The 24,768-nt window shown below is 44.9% G+C and overlaps 1 protein-coding gene and 1 long non-coding RNA gene across 4 annotated transcripts in view; one reads left to right on the forward strand and one right to left on the reverse strand.

Annotated features, from left to right (window-relative positions):
• LOC126493114 (uncharacterized) overlaps window positions 1–24,768 on the forward strand; it is a 258,406-nt gene that overhangs the window by 39,846 nt on the left and 193,792 nt on the right. Inside the window, exon 3 of the long non-coding RNA XR_007589757.1 lies at window positions 13,545–13,594. This is a non-coding gene — a long non-coding RNA (uncharacterized lncRNA). The remainder of the gene's footprint in view (window positions 1–13,544; window positions 13,595–24,768) is intronic.
• Window positions 1–24,768, reverse strand: part of Hdac8 (histone deacetylase 8) — a 225,526-nt gene that overhangs the window by 9,053 nt on the left and 191,705 nt on the right. For 2 of the 3 annotated variants that reach the window (XM_050129910.1, XM_050129908.1), the window contains one exon: window positions 18,256–18,361. In XM_050129910.1, the coding sequence (XP_049985867.1) occupies window positions 18,256–18,361 (106 nt within the window). Of the gene's footprint in view, window positions 1–18,255; window positions 18,362–24,768 lie in introns of those variants that run through there. The other variant, XM_050129907.1, reaches the window with a different exon arrangement.

Below are 24,768 nucleotides of genomic sequence, written 5' to 3' on the forward strand. Positions count from 1 at the left end.
AGAGCTAGTTCCAGGACAGGCTCCAAAACCACAGAGAAACCCGGTCTCGAAAAAGCAAAAAAAAAAAAAAAAAAAAAAAGATCTATCCAAAGGGGGGATAGAGAAGGTTATAAGGCTGAATATGATCAATGCATATGGTACATATGCATGAAAACGCCAGTGAAACACATTATTTTGTATAATTAACAAATCTAAAAAGCCCATCCAAGTTGCTGTGTGCACGAAATACCTGTGCATGTGGCACAGTCTGTTTAACCCCTACCCGCTGAAGGAGAACTGAGCTTCCTTGCTATTATGAATAAAGTTTCTATTTCACATACAGGGTTTTGAGTAAACACAGTGTACATTTAATTGTCATTTTTGTTTTGTTTGAGCCAGGGTTTCTCTGTGTAGCCCTGACTTCCTAGAACTTGCTCTGTAGACCAGACTGGCCTCAAACTCAGAGAGACCTACCTGCCTCTGCCTCCCAAATACATTTAGTTTTATAAGAAACTGTCAAAGTGTTTTTCAGAGTCACTGTGTCATTTATACTCTTGCCAGGGATCTGGTTCCTCCACACCCTTGCCAGCATGCAGAATTGTTTGTTTTGCCTATTCTGATGGGTATATGGTGCTATCTTGTTGTGATCTCATTTTGATGTCTCCTAATAGTTAATGGTGTTAAACATCTTTTATGTGTTAATTTGCTATTTGTATCTCCCTTTTTATGTCTTATGCCCAGTTTTTAATTTGCAGTTTTTCTACTGTTGAGTTTGGAGAGCTCTTTGTATGTTTTAGATACAAATCTGTTGTTGGGTATATGATTTGCAAACATTTTATCTCAGTACATTTGTTATCTCTGCATTCTGCTAGCAAGTCTTTTGTAAAGCTAAAGTTAATTTTGATGAGGCCAAATTCAGCAGTTTTTTCTTATATTTTGCCATCTCCAATTTGGGTTCTTTGTTTTCCTATTGTTGAGCTGGTTCTTCATATAGTGAATATGTTCTCCAGTCTGAGACTTGTCTTCTATGATTATTTAGTCTTTTTAAATATAGACTAGTGTTGTCCAAAAGAGCTTTCTGGGAAGGTGGAAACGTCCTGTCACCTGACGAGGTAGCTCATAGTAGTGAGCACTTAGAATATAAACACAGACCACTGGCGTTTTTGTCCCTTCTGTCATGGCACTGACTGAATCGAGATTTTGTTTCTTCCTCTGTTTATAACCTTTCTCTTCAATCCATTATTAAGTCCTGAGATTCAATTCCAAAACAGACGGCGAATCCATGCACTTCTCCCCCTTCACTACTGTTACATCTCTGAACCACGACTATCCTTTGCATGGAGAGCTCTGGTAGCTTTGAAGCTGGCTCCCTGATTCTCTCCCTGTCCCCGATACTCAACTATGTATTAGCCGGGTATTTTTATTAGTGCTCTGGTCAGACCTCATGAGTTCTAGCCACATGGGCTTCTTGTATGGTTTGAACACAAGTCTCCCCTTACAGGGCATGCCCTTCCTTCAAACTTGCCATTCATTCTCTCTGGATGCTGTCCTTGGATAGTCTAATATTTGACCCATCTCATCACTTCCGTCACCTTGAGTCTACGGGTTTGAACTGAAAAGTCACGTCTGAGGGGCCTTAGGAACACCCCAGTTAAATAGCCACCCCAGTCACTTACTTTTCTGCCACGTGGTCCTAGTTTATTTTCATTGACGCGCCCAGCACAGTAGAGGCATCGGTGTTTCTTTACTTGTTGTCAGCCTGTCTGTCCCCAAAGGCAGTGTCCACCGTGCTCACTTCTCTGTCGCCAGCATCCTTTACCGAGCCTGGCACCCAGCAGGGGCACAAGTCCCAGTCACTGAAGGAACTAATGCCTGTAGAGCCATGGGGCAGCTGACTGAGTAATTTCATCCTCAACTCAGAGGCTGAAACTTGGCTCATTCCTCTTAAGGACCTTATTATAAACATGGTTGAGGCAAGCAAATACATGGCAATAAGTGGAGACTCAACATTTTGGGCTGGGTGACAAAAGAGATTTTAGCCCTCTTTTAAGTTAGTACAATTAATTGTACAAAAAATGGGGTTCAGCTGAGTACAGTGGTACACGCCTTTAATCCCAGAATTTAGGAAGCAGAGGCAGGCAGATCTCTGTGAGTTTGAGGCCAGCTTGGTCTACAGAGTGAGTTCCTGGACAGCCAGGGCTGTTACACAGAGAAAGCCCTATCTCGAAAAACCAAAAAGAATGGGTTACTTGCCAGCGTCATGGTGACACTTTCATAAATGAGCATAATGTACTTTTATTATACTCACTCTCGTTACCTCTTCTGTTCCCTTTCCCAACAAATAATTGCAAAGACAGTACTATAGCAGGCTGGAGGAACGCCAAAGCGACCCTAGGAGCGCTGGAGGCAGAATTGCCCCTCAGAGGAACAGAGGGTCTCACAGCAGATGGCATTGTGGAGGGCAAAAGGGAAAGAGGTTGCAGGCTGCAGGAATATAGTAGTAAGTATATAGACAAGCACAAGGTTTTGTGGCCAGGGCTCAGGATGGTAGGCAAGGAGAGAGTGAAGTGGCTGGGATTTTAGGGAGGAGAGGGGCGACTTGTATGATCTAGAGTGGGTTTTCTAGTTGATGACAGTTGTGAGGGTCTTTCTCTTAACTGGGGGCAATGGCAGCCCAACAGTTCTTACTTTTCTTAAAAGAAAATGAATTATTACTGCTGAGTCATCCTCCAGCCCTCTTTTGAGATGCCCTGGAGTACACTGAATTAGCTGAGACTGGCCTTGAACTTGGAGCACTCTTCTTGTCTCAGCCTCCAGAGTGCTAGGATGGGAGATAGCACACCTGGCTCAGTCCGAAGGCATTCTATCCAGCCTTGGGCATGTTGCTGACATGAAGGGCTGATTTAATTTTTCAGCTGGCGATTGTCAACTGTATTGCTTGCCTTGGGATGTCAATCTTTCCTGTCATCAGAAAGCCTTTCAATGTCAATTCTGTAGAATCACCATTTGCCACTTGTCATTCTCTCACCTGAATTAGAACCCGGGGTTGTGGATTAATCCCACCAGGCTTCCGGCACTTCCCAGCTATCAGCACTTAAAGCCCATTACCCTGTGACTTAGGGTGCTCTGCTCAGCTTGTGAGGCACCACGGCAGGCTCAAATGGAATCGAAGCAATTTCTAAAATAGCCTATGATTCATTTTTTCTCCCCTCCTGTGCCTAAATCTGCTGGCTCTATGCGGAGGGATGGGCACAAGTAACTGTAGGGGTGACATCACAGGAGTGGGCTGTGTGCCTGCCAGGCAGCAAGTGGAGCTGGCCTCAGCAGTTGTCCATCTATTGGGCTGGGTGATTGCCTCCCAGGCATTTGGGAGTCACAACTCCCAGCTTCTCTTGTCCATGTTCCTTCACATTTTTCTCCAGACAAAAATTCTGTGCTGGGAAATTAAGGATAATGGGAATAACAGAAGTAGGAAGGATAATTCAGCTTTACATCTGTATAATGCTTTAGAGTTTCAAAATGATTTGCTCCACCCAAACACCAGTGGGAAATGAAGCTGAGATTTTCAGCTTCAACTGGAGACAAACTTTTGCTGTCTTATACAAAATATTAATATCTACTACTCACTTCAAGGCATATTCTAGCTAGGCCTTGCATGCTACTAGAAGGTCTGAGACCCTCTTCAGCATCTTGGTGCTTCCTAGAAGATGGATTCAAGGGGACAAAAATGGTCTGGCAGGCCAGTCTCTTATCCATGCCATCCTGTGGTAGCCAGTAAGTAGTGCCAGTCTCAGCAATGCCAGCTCCTTTTGCACACCCTGGTTTACAGTCCCATTGGCCCCAAGACCTTTACTAGAGCCAAAGGCATGGCCACTAACTATGGAGCCTTGAAGACAGGGTGTGTCACGAACATCTGGAAGTCCAGACCGGAGTAGCTCAAAGGCCTATGAAGGAAAACCCACAATTCAGGTCACAACATCCATGCTGTGAATCTTGAAGGGAAGGGCCACTGAGCTATGAACAGCTGAGGAGTGGGGTGGAGGGATTCTTTTCTTGGAGGAGCCATAAAAATAGTTTCTAAGCAGTCTCATGTTTACTCTGTGATCTTCCAGCACCTGGTCCCAGCATGGCTTGCTGTCCCTGATGCTCTACTGTCAGGCTCAACACAACAAGTCTACCTCCATCTAGCTTTCTGCCCTTGATCCTGTCCAGCATCATAGCTACCAACCTGGATGCCAAAGGGTTGGTCCTCTCAACTTGACATTAGATTTCAATGCTACTATTTTTTTAGGGGGGGGTTGAGGCAGCAAGCCACCATCCAAGAGTGGTAGGTGCTCCTGCTATTGTAGTTCATAGCTGCCACCACCACCATCACCACTAAATGAAGTCATATGATGCATGGCAAAATTACAGGTGTGGTTAGTGTCATGAAAATGTCTTTTTTTTTTTTTTTGGTTTTTCTAGACAGGGTTTCTCTGTGGTTTTGGAGGCTGTCCTGGTACTAGCTCTCGAACTCACAGAGATCCGCCTGCCTCTGCCTTCCAAGTGCTGGGATTAAAGGCGTGCGCCACCACCGCCCGGCCAAATGTCATTTTTTGTAAACCAAGATGCTTATACTCAGGCCATTCTTTCCGATGGCAATCTTGGTGGCATATTTACCCTTTTTATGGCTCAATCTGTAAACCATATCTGGCAAGTGACAGGTATAAGAGGCAGCCAGTCACCACCTCCAAAGCCAAATGAGGCTTTCCAGAACTTGTTCTGCCTGCAGCGTGTGCGCACGTGTGTGTGTGTGTGTGTGTGTGTGTGTGTGTGTATGCCTTGGCACATGTGTAATATAGTGGATTAAGGATCACCTCTTCAGCTTGGGACTCCTTCCTCTCTGGTTGACTGATTTTTCAATTGATTTGTATTTATTAGCTAATGAAATTAAAGTTGTAAAAATGATAACAGAAACACAATAAATCTCCCCCACAACTGGCTGTTTCCGTGTCACTATGGTGCATTCCTCACTTTGATTACTTCAAAGTCTATTATTTTGTTCTCAATTATTCTGTTTTTCTGGCACTGGAGAAAATCAATTTGTTTTATTTTCTCTTATTCATGCACTCAATTATGCTCTTCGGGCACATTTAATCACTTTGATGTTTTCATTTTATGGCCCGTCTCTAGGCACTTCAGCTGCTTTGCTGCCAACAGGCAAGCAGGACTAATTTGCATGTCACAATAGACTTGAAATTCTAACTCAATTTAGAAATCTTTATGAAATCCCCTTCCAAAACATGCTTGGAGCTGCAAGGAGGCAGAAGGATGTGGGCAAACCAGGACCCATAAAGATGCTTCTCTTTCTCAAAGGTTGTGACATTTTGGTGCTAGTGGTGCTGGAATGTCCCCATTCAGGTAGAGCAGAGGAGTGCAGGGGACTGCAAGTCTGTGGAGTCTGTAGAGACTTTTTAGAGACACTCCTTTATCAGTTGCCCCCAGGCAGCCAGGCTCTGGAGCAGGGCCTGCTACTTCTGCAATCAAATGACTCTCAGTGCTTGGTGCCGAGCTCTAGACAGCTCCCAACCTCAGATGGTTAAAGGGTTTCTGTGTAGACCAAAAATTGTCAACAGCTAGACATTCCAGAACTCTGAGAGCCTTACCTTATTTTCTCTAATAAATGCCTAGCTTCCTTTCGCTCCTCGCTCATTTGAGCACTAGGAGCTGGAGGACACTGAGTGCAGTATTATGCTTTAGGCATATGCTTTGGGAAAACAAACGCAAAAATGTTTCAACATATTGGCGCTGCCGGCTGCTCTTGAAAAAATTTTGATTTGTTTTGTGTGATAATCAGCTTCACCAGGCAGAAGAATAAAATGTCTATTTCCTCTTTTAAGTTTGAGCATAATCCTCACCTTTCCAGGTGGAATCCCATCTCCCCCTCACCCCCCACTTTCCTCTTGTGTGGCCTAGATTAACCTCAGAAAGCCTCGGGTTTTTCACCTATTGAATGGAAATCGTAAATACTCCAGAGACAGCTGTACTTCTCAGCTCAACACTGCCAGGAGCGTTATCATATTTACATGCCACAACAGAAACCTTTCTTATATAAACTCATTTTAAACAGCTTCATCATAAAGAATAATACCTATGAAATTCAAAAGTTTCAAGCTGGTGACATGGCTCAGCAAGTGAAGGTACCGGCCTGCAAGACTGACAACCACGTTTTGATCCCCAGGACCCATATGATTGAAAGGGAGAACTCATCCTCAAAAGCTGTCCTCTGAACACACACATTAACTAAAACGTGATTTTCTTTTGAGACATGTTTTCTCTGTGTAGCTTTGGAGCCAGTCTGGAACTCACTCTGTAGACCAGACTGGCCTCAAACTCACAGAAATCCTCCTGTCTCTATCTCCTGAGTGCGCACCACCACCGCACGGCCATTAAATGTTTTTAACTTAAAAGAGTTTCATGTGATATCTGTATTTCTAATATACAGAAAAACATTTACAGTAAACACATTGAGACCATCCCTTCCGTGGAGCTTTAACCCTGCATTTCCCTTCACCTCACCTTTTCAACTTTACTCACTTCATTAAACCGAGATTCTCAAACACCATTTCCTCAGAGAGACTTTATTGACCAGGGTCTAAATGGCGCTCCTCTGAATTAATTGCTACTCATCACTAAATGTTTATTTGCTCATAGTGTATCCTGTTCCAGAGAATAGGAGCTCTATGATCGGCAATGTCTATCACTGTGCCCAGGGCAGCTTTGGGCACAGATTAACACCTAATATGTATTTATAGGAAACTTGAAATCGAAAATTAGCCTAGCAATATCTGGCCTCCTCTCCCACTTCAGTTGAATACCAAGGAGACTCACCTATTAGTAGAGGCCACATGGGGACAGTGAAAAAGGACCAAATGTGGTGGTGCATGCCTGTAACTCCAGCACTGAGGAGGCCGAGGCAGGAAGGTTGTGAGTTTGAGGCCAGCCTGGGCTATACAGGAAGGCTCTGTCTAAAAAATATGCTACTTCCAGTCCTGCCAAGGGGTGGTATATCATTGGAGGTCTAATGGGAGCATCAATTTGTACTGCTGAGTAGCAATGAGGGGCTTTTTTTGTCCTTAAATTATCAATGGTGGCCCACTATGGAATCCAGACTTTGAATATATATATATATTCATATATATATATGAAACTAAACTTAAAACTATTTCAGTAGAAGCTAGGCTTTGGTGGCACAGGTCTGTAATCCCAACACTGGTGTATACTGAGGCAGGAGGATTGTAAATTCAAGGTCTGCTTGGGCTACATAGGAAGTTAAAGTTTAGCTTGGGAAATTTAATATGACCCTGTGATGGCTATTTTTGGTTGTCAATTTAACTATGTCTGGAAATAACTAAAACCCAAGTGGATGGACACACTTGTGAGGGATTTTTTTCTTAATTAAATAATTTGAAGGGGGGAAGATCCATTTCTAGTCTGTCTTTTAAGGTGGGAAGATTCACCTTTAATCCAGATCTTTTTGGGTGGGAAGATCCCCCTTCACTCTGGACCACACCTTCTGCTGGCGGTCTATATAAAGGACATGGAGGAAGGAAGCTTGCTCTCTCTCTCTGCCTGCTTGCCCTCACTCTCCCTTGCAAGTTCACTCCTTCACTGGCATTAGAGCCTACTTCTTCAGGATTCCAACCTACACAGAAGACCAGCCGAGGTAATCAGCCTCAAGGACTTAACAACTACTGGATTCTTGGATGTTCCATTGGTAGACGGTCGCTGTGGGACCAGTTGGACCACAGCCTAATAAATCCCCTTTCTATATACATACATACATGCATATGGACATTTTCTTTGGACTATTTTGAGATAGGGTCTGTGTTAGAGTTCTCTAAAGGAACAGAATTTGTAGAATGATTGTGTGTGTGTATAATGTGTGGGTGTGTCACGGTGCATGTGTGCAATGTGTGGAGGCCAGAGGACAACTTTTGAGAGTCAGTTCTCTCCTTCCACACTGTGGGACCAGGGGGCTAACTAAAATCATCAGGGTTGGTGGCAAGTGTCTTTACTGGCCAAGTCATCTTGATTGCCTTCTTTGCTTTTATTTTTTAAAGATGTATGTATGTATGTATGTATGTATGTATGTATGTATGTATTTAATGTATGTGGATGTTTTGTCTGCAGTACACTGGCATACCAGAAGAGGGAATTGGATCTCACGGCACTATAATTATGGGCACAGTGAGCCACCATGAGGGTGCTGGGATTTGAACTCAAGACCTCTGAAAGAGCAGCCAGTACTCATAACTGCTGAATCATCCCTTCAGCCTCCATTTTTTTTTAAATACTGAGAGAATCCCACTAAGCTACCCAGGCAAACCTCAAACTGGGATTCCTTCTGCCTCAGTAGCTGGGATTACAAGGGTGAGCCACCATGGTTGGCTCAATACTTTTTCTTTTTTAAAGACTTAATGAAGTTATATTTTTTTTAAAGTTCTAGGTATTTTCTTGATAAATTCCTTTAGATTGTTGACATAAGTCAATCATAATAAAATAGAAATAATGTTATTTTCTCCCTTTCTGATAGATTTTTTTTTATAAATTTCCTTTTCTTCCCTTATTGTTTGGCTAGGAATTCCAGTACTATCTTGAATAAGAGTGGCAAAATTGCCTTGGTCTGGAGCTTAGAGGGAAAACATTCCATTTCATCATTCAGTATCATATAGCAGTGCATACTTTGGGGATTAATTTTTTTTAAGATTTTCCCCTGTTGAGGCAGGGAGATGTAGTGGCATATGCCTTTGAAGTAAACACTGAAGAGGCAGAGGCAAGAAGATTACCACAAATTTCAGGTTAGTCTAGTCTACATAGGGAGTTCTAGAACAGCCAGGACTGCATAGCAAAACCTGTCGGGCCGGAGAGAGGAAGGCTCAGTGTGTAAGGCACTTACCCCAGTCATGAGAACTCCAGTTCAAATCCCTGGAATCTGTGGTAGCATACATCTGTAATTCCAAGGCTCCTACTGTGACGTGGGGGGAGCAGAGGCTGAAGGACTGGAAACTCAAAGGCCAGCTAGCCTGGCATATGCAGCAATGAACAGAGACACTGTCTCAAACAAGGTGTCCTCTGACCTACGTATGTGTATTCCGGCACACGTGCCTGCACTCACACACGGCCGTGTACACATGTCTCTGTCTCTCTCACACAGACACATGCTCACACAGACAGAGACAGAGAGTACCTTTCTCAAAAAGCACAAACAACAACAGCAGCAACAACCAGATTTTTCTTTTCCATTTTTTTGAGAGAGATAATATAGAATTGGTGTTCATTCTTCATTTCAGTAGAATTAGTATTATATAGTGAAGCTATGTAGGTCTGGAGTTTTCTTTTGCAAGAGGCTTATAATTTCTATGCTGATACTATTACGGTTAGAAAATATATTCTACGTAATTTCAATTATTCTCAATTGGTTGAGATTAGTTTTATGGCTGAGCATATGGTCCTATCTTGTTATATGTTCCTTTAAAACTTAAGAAATACGTGTGTTCTGTTGTTTGGAGTAGCCTATAAATGTCAGTTAAAGCCTATTGATTGGTAGCACTGTTGAACTCTTCTATATCCTAGCTCTTTTCTGTCTATTGATGAGAAAGGGATGCTGAAGTCTCTAATTGTGGACTTTTTTTTTTTCTTTGCTGAAATGAGGGTTGAGCTAAGACCTTGCACATGCGAGGCAAGCACTCTACTGCTGGGTTATCTTCTCAGCCTCAGTGATGAATCCTCTATTTCCCTGTACAACCGTATTAGTTTTTCTTCATGTTTTTTTAATATACTGATGTGTGACACATACACAGTTTGGATTGCTGTATCTTGGTAGATTGGTATTTTTACTATATGTTACAAAATGTTAAAGAAGGAAATAAAAATATAGCTGTGTATGGTGGCTTACACCTGTAATCCCAGGGATGTGTGAGACTGAGGCAGGAGGATTGAAGCTCAAGGCCTCCTTGGGTGACCTAGTAATTTCTGTCTCGAAATTTTTTAAAAAAAGTGAAAATGGCTGGAGATGTAGCTCGGCGGTATAGTGGTTGCTCTAGCATACACAAAAGATGCATAAAGTTCAATCTTCAGCACTTCAAAATTAACAAAAAGGAAGAAGGCCTAAATCTCAAAGTTGAGACACGCTATATTTATAGGTTGGAAAACAACATAGTAAAGATGTCAATTATATCCAAAAGAAGTATAGGCTTTAACACAAGTTCTTTCTAAATCTTATCAAAATCACTTTATAGAATTAGACAAGATTATTCCAAAGTTCACATGGAAAAGCACAAAAGAACTAATTCTGCTTAATTTTTGTTGACATTTATTTATCTAGTGTGTGTATGCATATATATGTATGGGTGGAGGTCAGGATTACTTGCACGAATCAATCCTCCCATTTGGTAGACACGTGGGTCACGAGGACTGAATTCAGGTCATCAGGCTCAGTGGCAAGAATCTTAACCTACGGAGCCATTTGACCAGCCGTAATTACTTTTCTGAGACATGGTCTCACTATAAAGCAAATGCTGGCAAAGTACCATCAACACTTCTGCCTCGGCCTCCTGAGCGCTAGGACTGCAGCTGTACGCCACAACACCTGGCCTTTATCTGAAATGATTTTGAGAAGAAGAAACTATGAGAAGTCATTCTGCTTGAGTGTAGGACATATTATGTAGCTATTGCACTCACGACCGCAGAGGATCAGGTGATTGATTAGAAGGCAAAACCCAGAGAAACTGAAATAGCGGCTTTAGGGGGTACAGGCATTTTGGAAAAGGAAACATTTGGATTTCCTACCCAGGACCTAAGAGGATTTACATCATCAGACAGAGGATGATCTGTTTTTCGAGGTAAATGGAATGCCCTAGAATTCCTAGAGGTACCTAGAGAAAATGGAGTATTTAAAACACTCCCCCTGACAAGTCCTTGGAATGGTCTGTAGGTAGGTGTGGTAGCTATATTTTATAATCTGGAATTGGAAAATAGGATCTAAATTAAGGATTAAAGTTTTATTGACTTTTTGGAAGGCTACATAGATGCTCTGCTCCTGAGCTGCCTCCCCAGTTCTTACTGTCTTTTTCTTTAAACAAAAAACATGTTACTTCTTTTCTGACTGGGAGGCAATATATATTTATGTTAGAAACTTTGAAAAATATAGAAAAAGAATAAAAAGGAAAGAAAAATTATCCATAATTTTAATCCTTGACAACTACTGTTAAAGTACTCTGGCAAAGTATCACTGAAGATGATGGTAGCTGGGTATTGCAGCACTTGCTGCACCAGGGAGGCTGAGGCAGGAGGATCATGAGTTTGAGGCCAGCCTGGGCTGAGCAGTGAAACACTGTCTCAAAAAGTTATTACTGAAGATAACTACTGCTATCATTTCTTTTGGAGGTTTTTCTATGCATAGCCACATACTCATACATTCATTATACACATGTACACACACACACACATAATTGAGACTCGATGGCATTAAACCATTTTGAGTTTTCTTTACTTAACATATAATACTTGTCTTACCAAATTATTTCTAAAATTTTTCTTTGTAGTTGGCTGCAACAAATTTTCCCACATAAAAACACTAGATGGAATTAACATTATACCTTACATTCAGTATATCAAAACAGAATATGTTATGAACAGAAAAAGGTATTTTAAGCATGTGTGTGTGTGTAAAACTAGGCCTCCTGTACTGGCAGCTACCAAGTCCTAGTTTGTGCTTATCTAGGAAACCCCAGAGCCATTGTCCTTTCCCCTTATTCTCTATCCTCTCCCTATAAATGATCTACCTCAAGGATTAGTGACACTCTTCCCACGGCACTTCTCAGCACTCGTCCAGGTTCACTCAGGTCCACCTTTAGACCACACCATCATGATCCATCTCAAGCATGACTATATCATGTTATACCCTCATTTCAGAACTGCAATGGCTTCTACTTCTTTTGTATGTGATCTAGACTATTCAGCCTGAAACCCAGGGCAGCCAGCTCTGTCCTCACGCTTCTGAGAGTCCCTTGCAGAACATCACCTCTGTACTCTGCTCTACTCCAATCCGCCAGCCTCCAGGAAGTCATCTCCCTCAAGTTTTACCCTCAGCGGCTTCTACGCAGTGTCAGCCCCAGGATATCTGCATCCACCCAAGGGGCTTCGGTTTTGTGTCGTCCTCCAGATTTCTCAGTTACTCACCGGAAGCAGAGATCATGTCTTCACCCATCCCTACAGCTCATGACACAGTGGGAGGTTCAAAAATAACTTGATTGGGTTGAGCTTTAAAGTGAAGGCAGAATTGTACCTCTTAAAATTTAATGGGTTCAGGATGCATTTTGGGAGCCCATGAAGGATAGGAAGGGATTATAAAGAACGATGGAAAAAAGCAGGTGGGAGATGATTGGTAGGGACAGCAAGGCCTGGATTCAAATTTAGAGTGTTCACCACTTGGTGTTATGTGATCGCAAGCATGGTATACTGTGCCCATGGTTATCAGTCTCCTGCCCCATAAGGACATACCATGCGTTAGTGTATGTGAAATACCCAGCACAATGAGTGTGTGATACACTTGCAGTTAGTTCCTTCATGGTTTTAGGTAGAAATCTCCAGTTTTCATAAGTAATCTGCCAGTGGCCTTCATTTCATTGCATATTGAATTTAAGCTGCTAATTTATTGTAACTTTGGGGATTAGCCTCCTTTTTTTTTAGAATTTGAAAAATTTTGCATGCCATTTTTGTAACTTATTTCGCAACAAAATCCACAATAAAGCATCCCTTTCTTATTTTCTTTAGTGAAGTAAGGAGAGGAGTCTGCTCAGTGGGAAAGTGCAAGCAGGTGGCCAGCTCCTGGAGGAAAAACAACAGTGGGGGGCAGGGAGGGAGTGGGAAGGGGAGATAAGGCCTAGATGTCAGAGATCTTTACTTAAAACCAGACAAACTGGCTCAGGATTTCCACCAATCCTGCTCCAAAGTCCTTCCAAGAAACTGGAATGCAAATGCTCAATCTATCCTTGGAATCAACTCTGCCTCCTACCCCCTTCCTGCTCCAGGCAGCAAGAATGGGTGTGTGGGGAAGCCTTATTTCTTTGGGGTAGTGTCTCTTCAGGCAGAGCTGAGCTGCTTTGAGCTGAGGGCTCCAGCAGTCCTTGAAGTCTGAGCCTCTTTGCCAACCCGTAGATGGATGCTACCTCCAGACTTCAGGCTGAACAGGGGGTGCGTTTTCCTTGATCCCCTATACACTAGCTCTCCGAAGGACATTAGCAGCAGATGTGCAAAGGGTCTCAGTGTGGGGTTGTGGAGCTGTAAACAGCGGACTAGAGCCGGCCACCACGGCACACTGGAGGGGCAGCAGCTGTGGCGCTAGCTCCTTCTGTCCCCTGACCTTCTCTACTTAGCTCAGAATGGAGTTCAAAGCTCCAGAGTTCAGCTTGGTGAAGCTGATGGAGGCATGGTGTGGGTGGAGGGCCGGGGAGCACGAAAAGGCATGGCTCAGGGGTCAGAACTTTCGGGGCTGCTCATAGGTATTTTCCTCTTGTTTCTAGGGAGACACGCGATTTCGGGTGCTGTGGATCAACTGCACGGAAGGAGCAGGGTAAGCAGTGTGCACTGAGCGGGGGTTTACTGGGGGTGGGGCCACTGGATAAAGCACACAGGGATGGCCAGTAGAGTTGACAGGGCAATGCCACTGAGTGGAGGAGGGGAACCAAAGAGGCCAGAGACTGACTCCTACGTTCCCGCTAAGACAGCCCTGGGTTCAAATGACTGTGCTAGCCCTCATAGCATGTGACTCACACTGAAGTGCTTAGTAAGAACTCGCTGAACAAAGGGAGCTTGATTAAGTCACTTATTCTCCCTGAGCCTTGGGTTCTTCATCTAGAAGAGACATAGTAGCCATTATTCTTATTATTTCACCTGTACCTTTTCTCTGCACACTTAGACCAGTCTGGTGGGCCCGCCCCAGCCTGCCCTGTAGAGGCGGCTGTTCTCTTCAGCAAGGACTGGAAAGGGCAGGTGTACGGAGTCCTTGTTTTTCCCTCTCGTACATTCCTCCTCTCCCCTTCTTCCTCCTTTTCTCTTGATCCCACTCATTTTTTTCCTGTATCTCAAGACAAGTTCTGGGAACCTTAAGCATGTGTCGAAACCTCCAGTGTGAATTCCTCCACGCACAAGAGCATAGTGCTCCTTCCCCTCTTTGCAGCCAGTTGAATCTGGCTGAAACATGAAGCTCAGGCCCCAGGTGGCCCCTACTTGTTTCAAATGCCATTGGTACTACCGTCCAGCAAAGCTCCTACCTCTAGCCCATTTCCCCGTGCAGAGCTAGCTGGGCCCCTCTAGGGACTGATCGCATCAGCCCTATTCCAACTCTGGAAGGTCCACTATGAGCTAATTCCTTTGGAGTATGTTAACCAGAGGAAAGGCAAACAACTCCAAGCATGTGGAGATGGGGCAAGGACGATTTCACACTAGCAGTCATGAGCTATGTTCAGTCATGCACTCTCTAACGTGAACTTTCTTGGGACCAGTGAATTAGGCCTTTAGGATGTTCACTGGCACAAGAAGGTCAAGCAAACAGACCTTTTCTATGCTGGGTCTAAAGTGAGTAACTTAAGTTGACTCTCTTTTTTTTTTTTAATTTTTGTCTTTTTTCTTTCTTTCATTAGAACTGAGGGGCAGAAAAGATGGGCTAGGTGCAATCTACATTTGTTTCTGCCTTCAGTTCCCCTGTGGTATGTAGAATGCTTGTAACTCAGTAAAGAGGAATCTTCTGGGCTTTGAGTTCCAATAGGCTAAAATCTCATTATCCATGTTTCTAAGTGCTGTAGTGAGAAAACAGAAAAACCAAACCAAACCAAACAAACAAACAAAAAAAACCACCCAAGGCTGAACAAGTTCAACTAGACAGACATGCTGGGGATAAATTCCCTTGCAAAGCGGCTGAATCTGTTTACCCCCTCCATGGTTTCTCACCTTCCCTAAACAGCCGGGGACCTGTACCCTGCTCTTGGTTTTTAATGGGATGGGGGAGGCACAGTGAGGATAAGCCAGCGTCACGGAGGTTTTTTTATATGCAAGAACAAATGACAATCTTGAAGACAGGTTAAGGAAATCTTTCAGAATACAGAAAACTCAAAAGCCTTTCCACACTGACCATTGTCATGGCAACACACTATCTGATGGCAGCCTGCGTCACTAGGCTGAGGGGCACAGTATCAGTAGAGCAGGTTAGCTTGGCCATTTTGAACAGCATTTAGATTTCTTTCTAGCCTCAATTCTTCTAGGCTGAGATGCATTTTCTTTTCAGTTCTGGATTCCTGGGCTTTGTTAATTTGCACGGCTAGGGACACAAAGACTCTGTAACAGGGACAGAACCGTGAAAAAATCTGAACACTTCTGGTATTCTATATTCACTGTCCTTGCCGCCCACCTTCCTGGTTCCTTGTCACCTGTTCTTATTGACTTCGCCTCTCCATGTCAGTTCTTTCCTCCACTCAGCGTCCCCTCCCAACCCAACACAGTGACTCATCAGTCAAGCTAAGCTCTCGCTAGATCCTTTTCATTCTCTCTACGCTGGTTGCAATGTAGAATGTCCTGGATCTTAGCATCCGAAGGAGCCCTCTCCCAAGGTAGGGGCCCTCCTAGCCAAGTCATCCTCTACCCCCCCTCCATCTCTAATGACAGCCCTCATTCTCTTCTGGACACCCTGTTCCATTTTAGATAGCTCTAATCGTTGCAAACTCCTCCTGCTTCTGAATGAAAAATCAGTCCTTTTATGACATCCATCCGTGCGTCCACCCCTGTGCCCTCCCGCCAGTTAGACCCTGTCCTGTTCTGTGACAGCCTTGCTGTCAAGAGACATGAGGCAGGGTTGATGTCCCCTCCCCCCCCCTAGAGTTTTCTCTTCTCCAGAAAGCCCCAGCCCCTCTAAGCAGACCTCTTGGAGCTTGGGCTCCAGTGCTTCCCCCAGACTGGCTGACCTCCTGCAACATTGTTCCTATTTGTCTAGAGCCCTTTTAAAGTGAGGTCGCTACTGCATTAGCATCTCTGGAGGCCACCTTGACCGGGTGACTCATACTGAACTCTGTGTCAACGACTGTCTCTAATTCTCTTTTAGACAGAATGCTGTTAAAGCCACATCTCGTTTTGCTTGCACGCAGCCCCTTTTGAGAACCCAGTTCCTGGATCAGATGCTTTCTCCCTGCTGAAGTTCATTGTGTTATTATCCCAATACTGCCTTCATTGGCTAATACAGTTCAAAAACGCGACTTCCGTGTCCTCTGGACTGTATTATTCTTGTTTTAACTAACCCTTAGCATCACTTTTTATCTCGATCCACCCTCACCTACTCCTCACTCAGGTTCCTTTTCTAGCTCATCTACATTACCTTTCTCACGTCTTCTCTTGTTTGTCATTTCGTTTCCACAGCAGCAAACGTCACCACTGTCTGGAGTGACGTGCCTGGGAGTGTGTGCAGGGAGGCCAGGGCATACATGCACGCACACAGCTGAGGTAGGAGCAGGGAACTCTGGTAGTGTGTGTATGTGTGTGTGCTTTCTGTTTTTAGTGCTTTGTCTGGGTGCTCCCAGAATTTAGAGCCTGGATAGGAAAATGGTAAGACAGGAGAAAGAGTAACAAGAGAAACGAGTCCACATTCAATCTTAAGGGAAATGGGGACCGTTTTCTGGATCAGAGGAGCAGAGGGAAACCAGGGGGAAGGGCGCAGATCTCCAGTCTCCATCCAGATTGTAGCACAGTGAGGAGAGTCAGCAACAGAAGGAATTTAGAAGCCTTAATGACTAGAGAAGGGCCAGGCGGTGGTGGCACACATCTTTAATCCCAGCACTCTGTGAGTTTGAGGCCAGCCTGGTCTACAAGAGTTAGTTCCAGGACAGGCTCCAAAGCTACAGAGAAACCCTGTCTTGAAAAAAATAAAGAAAACAAAAGAAAAACAAAAGACAAAAAAAAAAAACAAAACAAAAAAGACTGGAGAAGGGAGGAAGATTGATAGACAGTAAGGACGTATAGAATTGGTAGCCGCCATTGAGAGATCAGAGGAAGGTGATTTCAAACATTAGAGGCAGAAGAAGGTTGGGTTACAGGACCTTACAAGAGGCAAAGAGCTATGAGCATAACTGAGGGTCTAAGGCTCATTAGCACAGAAAATTTTCTCAGGTCAAAAGAGCCTAGGAAATACAGTCCTTACCACAGGTTTTGCTGTTGTCACCAAGTACACTCTGCTAGTGAGCACAGCCTTTAGAGAAGACCCTCAGACTATGGCACACTCCCTTAGACGAACCCCAGCTTTTAGCTGGCCTCTTCAGACACGATTACACTCCCAGGAGGAGTCAGAAGTGGGAGATCTGGCACTGTCGTTGTCATTTTATGAATAAACAAGAGAATTTCACTCTTTGGGACAGGCAACATGATATCCATGACCTCTTAACTCTGCAAATAAGATTCAAACACACACACATGCGCGCGCGCGCACACACACACACTTTCAGTTAACAGAAAAATGATTGTTCTAAATACGTAAAACAAACGACAGATGAGAAGCAAGTCTTAAAGAAGCAACTGAGAAGCAGTGAGGGGCACTCTAAAGCAAAGCTGAGGGAAGGACCCCCAAAGAGCTGGTGGACTGTAGAGCCTGGCTACCATCCTCTCTATCCTGGGGGCAGAATAACTTGGGGGAGGGGCAGAGGGCAGCAGCTTTACTCCTGATTAATCACCGGACTTTCATAGACTCTCATTGCTCTCCTAGACCATGCTGCAAGAGAATGTCTGGGGGAGAAATTCCTTCGCTATCTCAACCCCTCAAGTTTAAATTCACTTGAACTTCCCTAAACTTAAAGAGTTTTTCTGTTTTGCTTTGCTTTTTCAGTGTCGGAGATAGTATGGCAGGCAAATGCTCTGCCCCTGAGCCACATAACCCTAGCCCTTAAAGATGGTTTTACTGTTGGCCTTTTCAAAGAAAAAGGCTCTCAGAATATTTTAGAACTGATTTTTCCTTGGAAGTGTCTTAAAGCTGAACCTTTTGTTCTTCTGAAGGTGACATTAGCCAGCCAAGTGACAATCTCAACCAGAGTGGCTTGTGTAGAATTCAGGCTACAAGATGTCAGGCCAAAAAGAGGATCCCTTTCCAAGAAGTGGAATGATTAGTTGCCAAAAGACAAATGGTATTTGAGGAAGCCCCCAGCGGCAGGCCACCCCACACTGGGTGGAATAAGGAGGGCAGGACTGGAGGGTGGCGCTCACCTTTGATGTAGTTGAGGATTTGCTGGATTCGCTGGGGCTCATTGCGGTCTGGCCGGCAGCTTGGCGTGATTTCCAGCACATAATCAGGACCATATGCTGTGAAAAACTGTAAGGAAAAGAGAAAGGCTAAAAACCAAACAAAACCACATAAAATGTCCAAACCAAACCACATACAAACAGGACAATCGAACGAAGCTCACCATGCCCGACAAGGCCAGGACAGCCTCTAAGGGCAGAGTGGCATGATGTGGCAGGAAGTTCTGTCCATCACGGTGCTCACTCATTCAGCCCTTCAGTGACAGCCACAATGAAATTTGGGTGTTTGTTGTCAAGGGCCCCTCTGCTTACGCTTTAGCTGCTTTGCTCCAGCCATAGCCCTTCACGCTCTAGCATGCTAGCCCACTGAGCTCTCTCCAGGCCTTGTTCTTACTTAGAACTCATGGCTTTTTTGCACCCCCAATCCATGCTGCCTGTGGAAAAACCTCCCCATCTTCCAGGCACAGCTCACATGTCACCTCCTTCATAAAGCTGTCCTTCGTTCTCTGCCAACCGCCAGAGTATTCTGCTGGTGCCTCTCTTACACCCCTCCCCTCCTTCAGATAGACAGTGCTGGCTTGCATGTCATATGCAGGTCATGGTGGCAGCTGCATGAAGGGTCCTCTAGGTATTCATATGCACTGGATAGAGACTTTTCAACAGTGACTACCCTCCCCTCTCTCCACTGTCAAGAACTCTCTGAAGGCAGGCAGAGTTTTAGTAATCTCTTGCCCTCACAGCCCATTCATTAGCCTTGGATTCCTTGCTCCAGGAATGGCAAGTAAGTCTACTAAGTTTTTCTTTCTTTATAGTGAAATTTGTGTTTTTAAAGTCAAGGAATCAAAATAAAGGCTTGTGGATTCTATTTCTAGCTCACTAGATGACCCCTTGTGACCTTTGGTAAGTCGCGATATCTGATTTAGCTTCTGTTAGGGCCCACTTGGGGAAAAACTCTGTGACAAAGGGAACCATTCAAACGGGATCCGTCTTTGAATGAGAAATATGCAAAGCTACGATTTCTGTTTTGTGTGTGTGTGTGTGTGTTTTTTTTTTAACAGAAATAGTATTTGTGTGCACTCTCTGGAGAGAGAGCATATGGTCCTTAACACGATGTGTTTCAATAGTGACATTGTTAGGTTGTAAGTAAACCAGGGAATCCAAATTCCCTGAAAACAAAATAAAACAAAACCTCAAGCAGTATATATAGCAGGCATGGAAACGGGGATCTTGCTATGCTGTGACTTTGATGCCACTCAAAGAACCCACAGTTATTGCTACTGTCATTTACATTATCCTTGTTAGAAGTCTGCCTGTACATACATCTGGCACCGTGGGAGATGTTGGGGAACAATCTGGAGATTCTAACAGTGTCTTTGTGGAATCCATGAGATTAATTTCATGGGGAAGATAGCTTTTGCATACTATGGAAGAATGAATACTCTACACGTTTAATTGAAAGGAAAAGGCCCAAGACTGTACCAATGCTTCTCGCGCCATGTATGTGAATTGGCCCAGAAAGGGACAGGCATTCACCCCTTGCCAGAGAGATTTACTCTGTGATTCCCAACAAATTATGGAGAGGGAAACTACCTTGAGTAGAGATTGTCTTTATCAAATCCCTACATGAAAGAGAAAAACAGGGTTACCTGGGGTACGGTAGGGGACACATGTAGAAACTACCCCCTCCCATCACGGCTGAAGAAACTCGAGAAGCATTTATTTTTAGCCAAGGAGGGCCCCTCACTTCAAGTTGTAGAAGAGAAGGCTTTAAACAGGTGTGGCGGCCTCTTCTCATGGGAATGGAAAGACAGGCTTAGAGCCGCAGAATACAGGCAGCTGCATCAAAGCAGCTCTTAGGGGAGACCCACACCATTGGCATCACAGCACTAGAAAAATATGAGGCAGGGTGCCTAGGCGAGATATAAAAGGAGCCATTGCTGTCTCCATGTGCAAGGCTGACACGGCGGCTCCTTGGTCAGCAAGGCAGGCTGTAAGCTGCTTGTCTGCAGACACCGGTTTGGAACAGCACGTTCTCACTTGAACGCCTACTGTGATTGCCCACACTTTAGTCCCCTTTGGCAAAGAGCACAGGGCTGCTAACCACTTGGTCAGCTGGGGCCAGACCTACCTGGCCTGTGACAAAACAGCTCTACTAGGATTAAGCCTCTTATCCTGGCTTCATTTGCACCTGGCTTTAACTGATTGAGCCACACATGGGACAGAGTCATTAAAAAAAAAAAAAAAAAAACCAGTCTTTGCTGAAGCAGACTGACTGACTGCAGGTAACAGCCAAGACTGGGTTCCTAAACTTCTCTCTACCTTTGCCAATCAAATACTCATTCTCAGGTCCTGCTAAATTGCACTATTCTTGGCCTCGGGGCAACTCAGATGGTTTAAGAAAGTCCCTGTGTTGGAAGCCAGTTATGCATGGCAGCTGGCTGCTTCCAGTCTTGGAGGTTTTGCTTGGGTGAGGCCAACTGAAACTGTAGGCCGTATTTAAAGCCCCTGTTCCTGTGTCCTAAGTTTGCACTTGTTAGATCCTCTCTGCTAGACTACCAACTCTGTCATGTTCTCTTTGCACAGCCCAGAGAGTCAAACTCAAGTTGCCAATGTTTTCCCTTAGATGTATGTTGAGTCAAGCTAATTTGCCAAGGGTTTACCTAGGTGTCTGGTTAATTGTGTGGAATAATTCAGAGTCACCTCAGCATAGCTTTCCTGGGCTTTGGAGACAACGTGACAGGGTGAGCACTAGCGTTGGGGTCAGGGACAGCTGGAATTTGGCGCCTGGATTTAGCTGTGTGCCTGGGGTAAGCTTGTTAATCTCTGTTTCGTCATTTCCACCCCAGGGATGATAAATGCTGACCTGTTTGGGCTGTTAGGAGATAATATCTATCAAAGGACCCAACCTGGAGCTTGGGATATAGTAGGACTCTGATAAATGTGAATTCTCTCCTGGGGGCAAGAGGCCTTTGCTTAACTCTGTCCCCTCTAGATTCTGAGGAATGTGGGGCGAAGTGCTCAGGGGTGAGGCGTGGAAAGAAGAGCCTGTTCCTTCTTCCAGACCAAGTCTTCTGGCCCCCTCACTTGCTTCAGCCATTGGGTTAGCCGAGGGCCAGCCGAGGAACTGACTTCCCTCATAGTTACTTGCAGCTTCTTACTGATTGTTGAGGTGGAGAGGAAACACGATCATGGCACACAGAAAAGAAGTTGAGGTAGAGGGATTTGGCTAGCCCTGGAAATAGCTTATGACCCCACCCTGGAACTGCCCTCCAGCTCCAGGAGAAAAGGAAATGGGCACACTGCAGTCCCATCCAGGCAGGTGGGGCAGGAGATGAAAGGGGCTAGCCGACCTTCAAGGGAACATACTGGCTTTGATCTCAGCAAAGGAAGAAGGGAGGTGCTAACCCCTCTCCACCCCTTCCCCTCTTCCTGCAGCACTCCTTTTGCTTCCTGGGCTTCAGTGGAAACAGTTTTGAGGGGAACATGGTAGTGTGGAGTCAGGGCAAATGGAAGGTACGCAGCGGGGCAAAGGGCTGGGGGGTTGAAGGTAATGGCTGCTTTAAGGGTCTGAGTCTTGACCCCACGAGTCAATGAATAAAGGAATGTAAATAGTTTGTCTCCAGTTCAGTTCAACCCAATTTAATTCTCCATTCTTGCTCAATCCTTTGCAGCTCTTGTGCACACAATGAAAACAGCACACAATTAGATTCTTGGTCAAAAAGATAGCAGTGGGAGCCTTTGAGGTTGTTATTCCACCATAATCCTGCTTGGTCACAAGAAACCCAAGCCACAGACCCAAATCAGCTGACCTTTCTATCTTCCCCTTAACACTTAGTAACTCCGACTTGGTAATATGCTGGAGTAGGTTAGTCACTAGGGTACAAAGACAATAAGGACTGCTTAATCGGGGAGAGAACTGCAGAGCAGTGAGATGAGTGGAACAATAATAACATGACAATAACAATGCTGAAATCAAAGTAAGGGCAGGCCGTGTTTATGACAGGCTTACTATCTGTCATGCATCTAAAGTACCTAAGCATTCCTATGGACGGAACTTCATTTTCACAGCCAACCTATATGGTATGTATCATTGCTTCCATTTTAAGATGAGATCAGAGCACAGATATTGCGCCCAAAGCTAAGATTTGAGACTATGTTTTCCTGGAGATCACCTCTGTAAAGTGCACCAGAGGGACTGCATGTGGAGGGGCTGGCCAAGGAGGATACAGGTGGGGAGGAGATAGTCCCCAGCAGAGTCCAGCAATGGCAAGGAGCCTGAAGCAGAAGAACACCAAATTAGGTATAATTATCTGTAAGCCAGCAGACTAGGAGGCGAGCAAGAACTGCGCGGTAGGCCCTGCCAAGTCATGCCTTTACCTCAGACTAGTAGCTCCATGAAGGCAGAACATTGTTTTGTTCCCTGCCATATTGCCAGTTCTTAAAACAATACTTGCACTTCATGGGCGGTAAATAAATACTTGTGGGATACTGAGTAGAAGCTTGGAGGAGACACAGGAAGTGAATGGGATATCGGTGCGCATGAGAGGGCTCACTGGCTCCCATGTGGAGACTGTTGGAATTTGAGGAATGAATGTGAGGAGGGTCACCAGTTAGCAAGCTGGTGCCACAGCCCTGAGGGCTGCTCATAGAACTGGGACAGGGACACTGTGGGAGGAATGAAAAGGGAAAAAAAAACTTCAAAGATAGTATCACCAGGATGAAACAGTAACTTGCACGCGGGGACTAAGGAAAAGAGGAGTGAAAGATTTCTGGCCTCCAAGGAGGACCAGTAAGAAGATCCAGCCTGTGGACCCAGCAGAAGGTTAGGGGATGTGAGGGGTGATTCTAGCAGGGAGCACATGCTGGGTCAGGATCCCAGCCACAGTGGTCTATGTAAGATAGTAGGCTCAGTGTAAGGGGAGGCTAGACCTCTGACGCCACATGTATAACAGATTTGGGGGCGAACAGTGACAGCAAAACTAAGGAAGCAGAGAAGATTGCCTTGGCCAGCAGGGTGGGGGCCCTGCAACAAGAGAGAAGAGCGTCAAGGATAAAAATCATGGCATGTCAGAACACATCTGGGGTGGGCAGAGGGAGTGGAAACAGATCTGGTAACAAGTTCAAATCTCTAAGAGGGTTTAAAGATTTTATTTTTATTTCGAGTGTTTTGCCTGCGTGCATGTATGTACACCATATGTGTGCCTAGTGCCCTTGGAGGCCACATGAGGGCATTGAATCCTCTGGAACTGGAGTGTGAGTTACCTCGTGGGTACTGGAAATTGAACCTGGGTCCTTCTGCAAGAGCAGCCAGTGCTCTTAACTAACGAATCATCTCTCTAGCTACTCCCAGAAAGTTTAAATGAGATGAAGGCTGAAATTATCTTCCTCATGTGTCCACAGGAAGGAGGGTGTGGACAGAGGCTTGTTCAGAGAAGGGTAAGGATTGGACAGGAGGAAGTGGAGAGGAGAATTAAGATGACTTTGTGTATTTTAAAGGAGTTTGGGGCCAGGCAGTGGTGGTACACGCCTTTAATCCCAGCAGTTGGGAGGCAGAGGCAGGCGGATCTCTGTGAGTTTGAGGCCAGCCTCCTCTAAAAGAGCTAGTGCCAGGACAGGCTCCAAAGCTACAGAGAAACCCTGTCTCAAAAAACCAAAGAGAGAGAGAGAGAGAGAGAGAGAGAGAGAGAGAGAGAGAGAGAGAGAGAGAGATCTGGTGCTAGGGAAGCGAAACTTAGGATGGGAACATCTTGAGTATATTGTCAGACATTGAGGAAAGATCCTACAACATGGAGGCATGAGCAGCCTGAGGGAGATCTGGATTTAGTTCTATCTGTTTTGTGGCTCACTAGACCAAAGAATCACAGGCGGAAAGTACTGTCTCATGCATCTTTATATTACCCACGCCTCTTGGCACAAAGGCCAGAAAACAGGTGCTCAATTTGTATTTGTTGCATGAATAGACTAAAGTGTGCCTGAGATTTCACAGTGGTTCACACCCCGTGGGAGAATTAGAGTCTTGAAGGATGGGGGTGACGGCAGATAGGCAGCGGAGAGGTATATATTGTGGAGGTTAGTTAAATGGAATCAAGATGTATGTGGGGACCAGCAAGTGCCCATGAGCTCACCAGTGTTGGAAAAAGAGAGCCTGGACTTCAGGTTGAGGAGAGAGAACTTTCTGTGATAAGCACTGGGCAGGTTCAAGCACAGAAAGGCTGGTGACTAGTGTAGAGGTGAGCACAGTGGTATTCTGGGAGAGGCAATGGGGTCTTGAACCATATAGTTGCTGTGGGGTGGAGTAGACAGGACAGATACCCCAAAGGGAAACTCAACAGGATTTGGCAGTTTGTTGGCTGTGGAGGAAGGGACTTCGGCAAGGAGTGGAGCTGACTCCTGGATTTTGAGTCAGGATGAGTGGGTGAATCTCAGTGACACCGACAGAAGCTGAGTTACTGGGGTAAATTAGTAGGCAGTGAAAGA

This window comes from Alexandromys fortis, unplaced genomic scaffold, assembly GCF_014885135.2.
Source record: "Alexandromys fortis isolate MF-2015 unplaced genomic scaffold, M_Fortis_MF-2015_v1.1 scaffold_321, whole genome shotgun sequence".
NCBI lineage: Eukaryota > Metazoa > Chordata > Mammalia > Rodentia > Cricetidae > Alexandromys > Alexandromys fortis.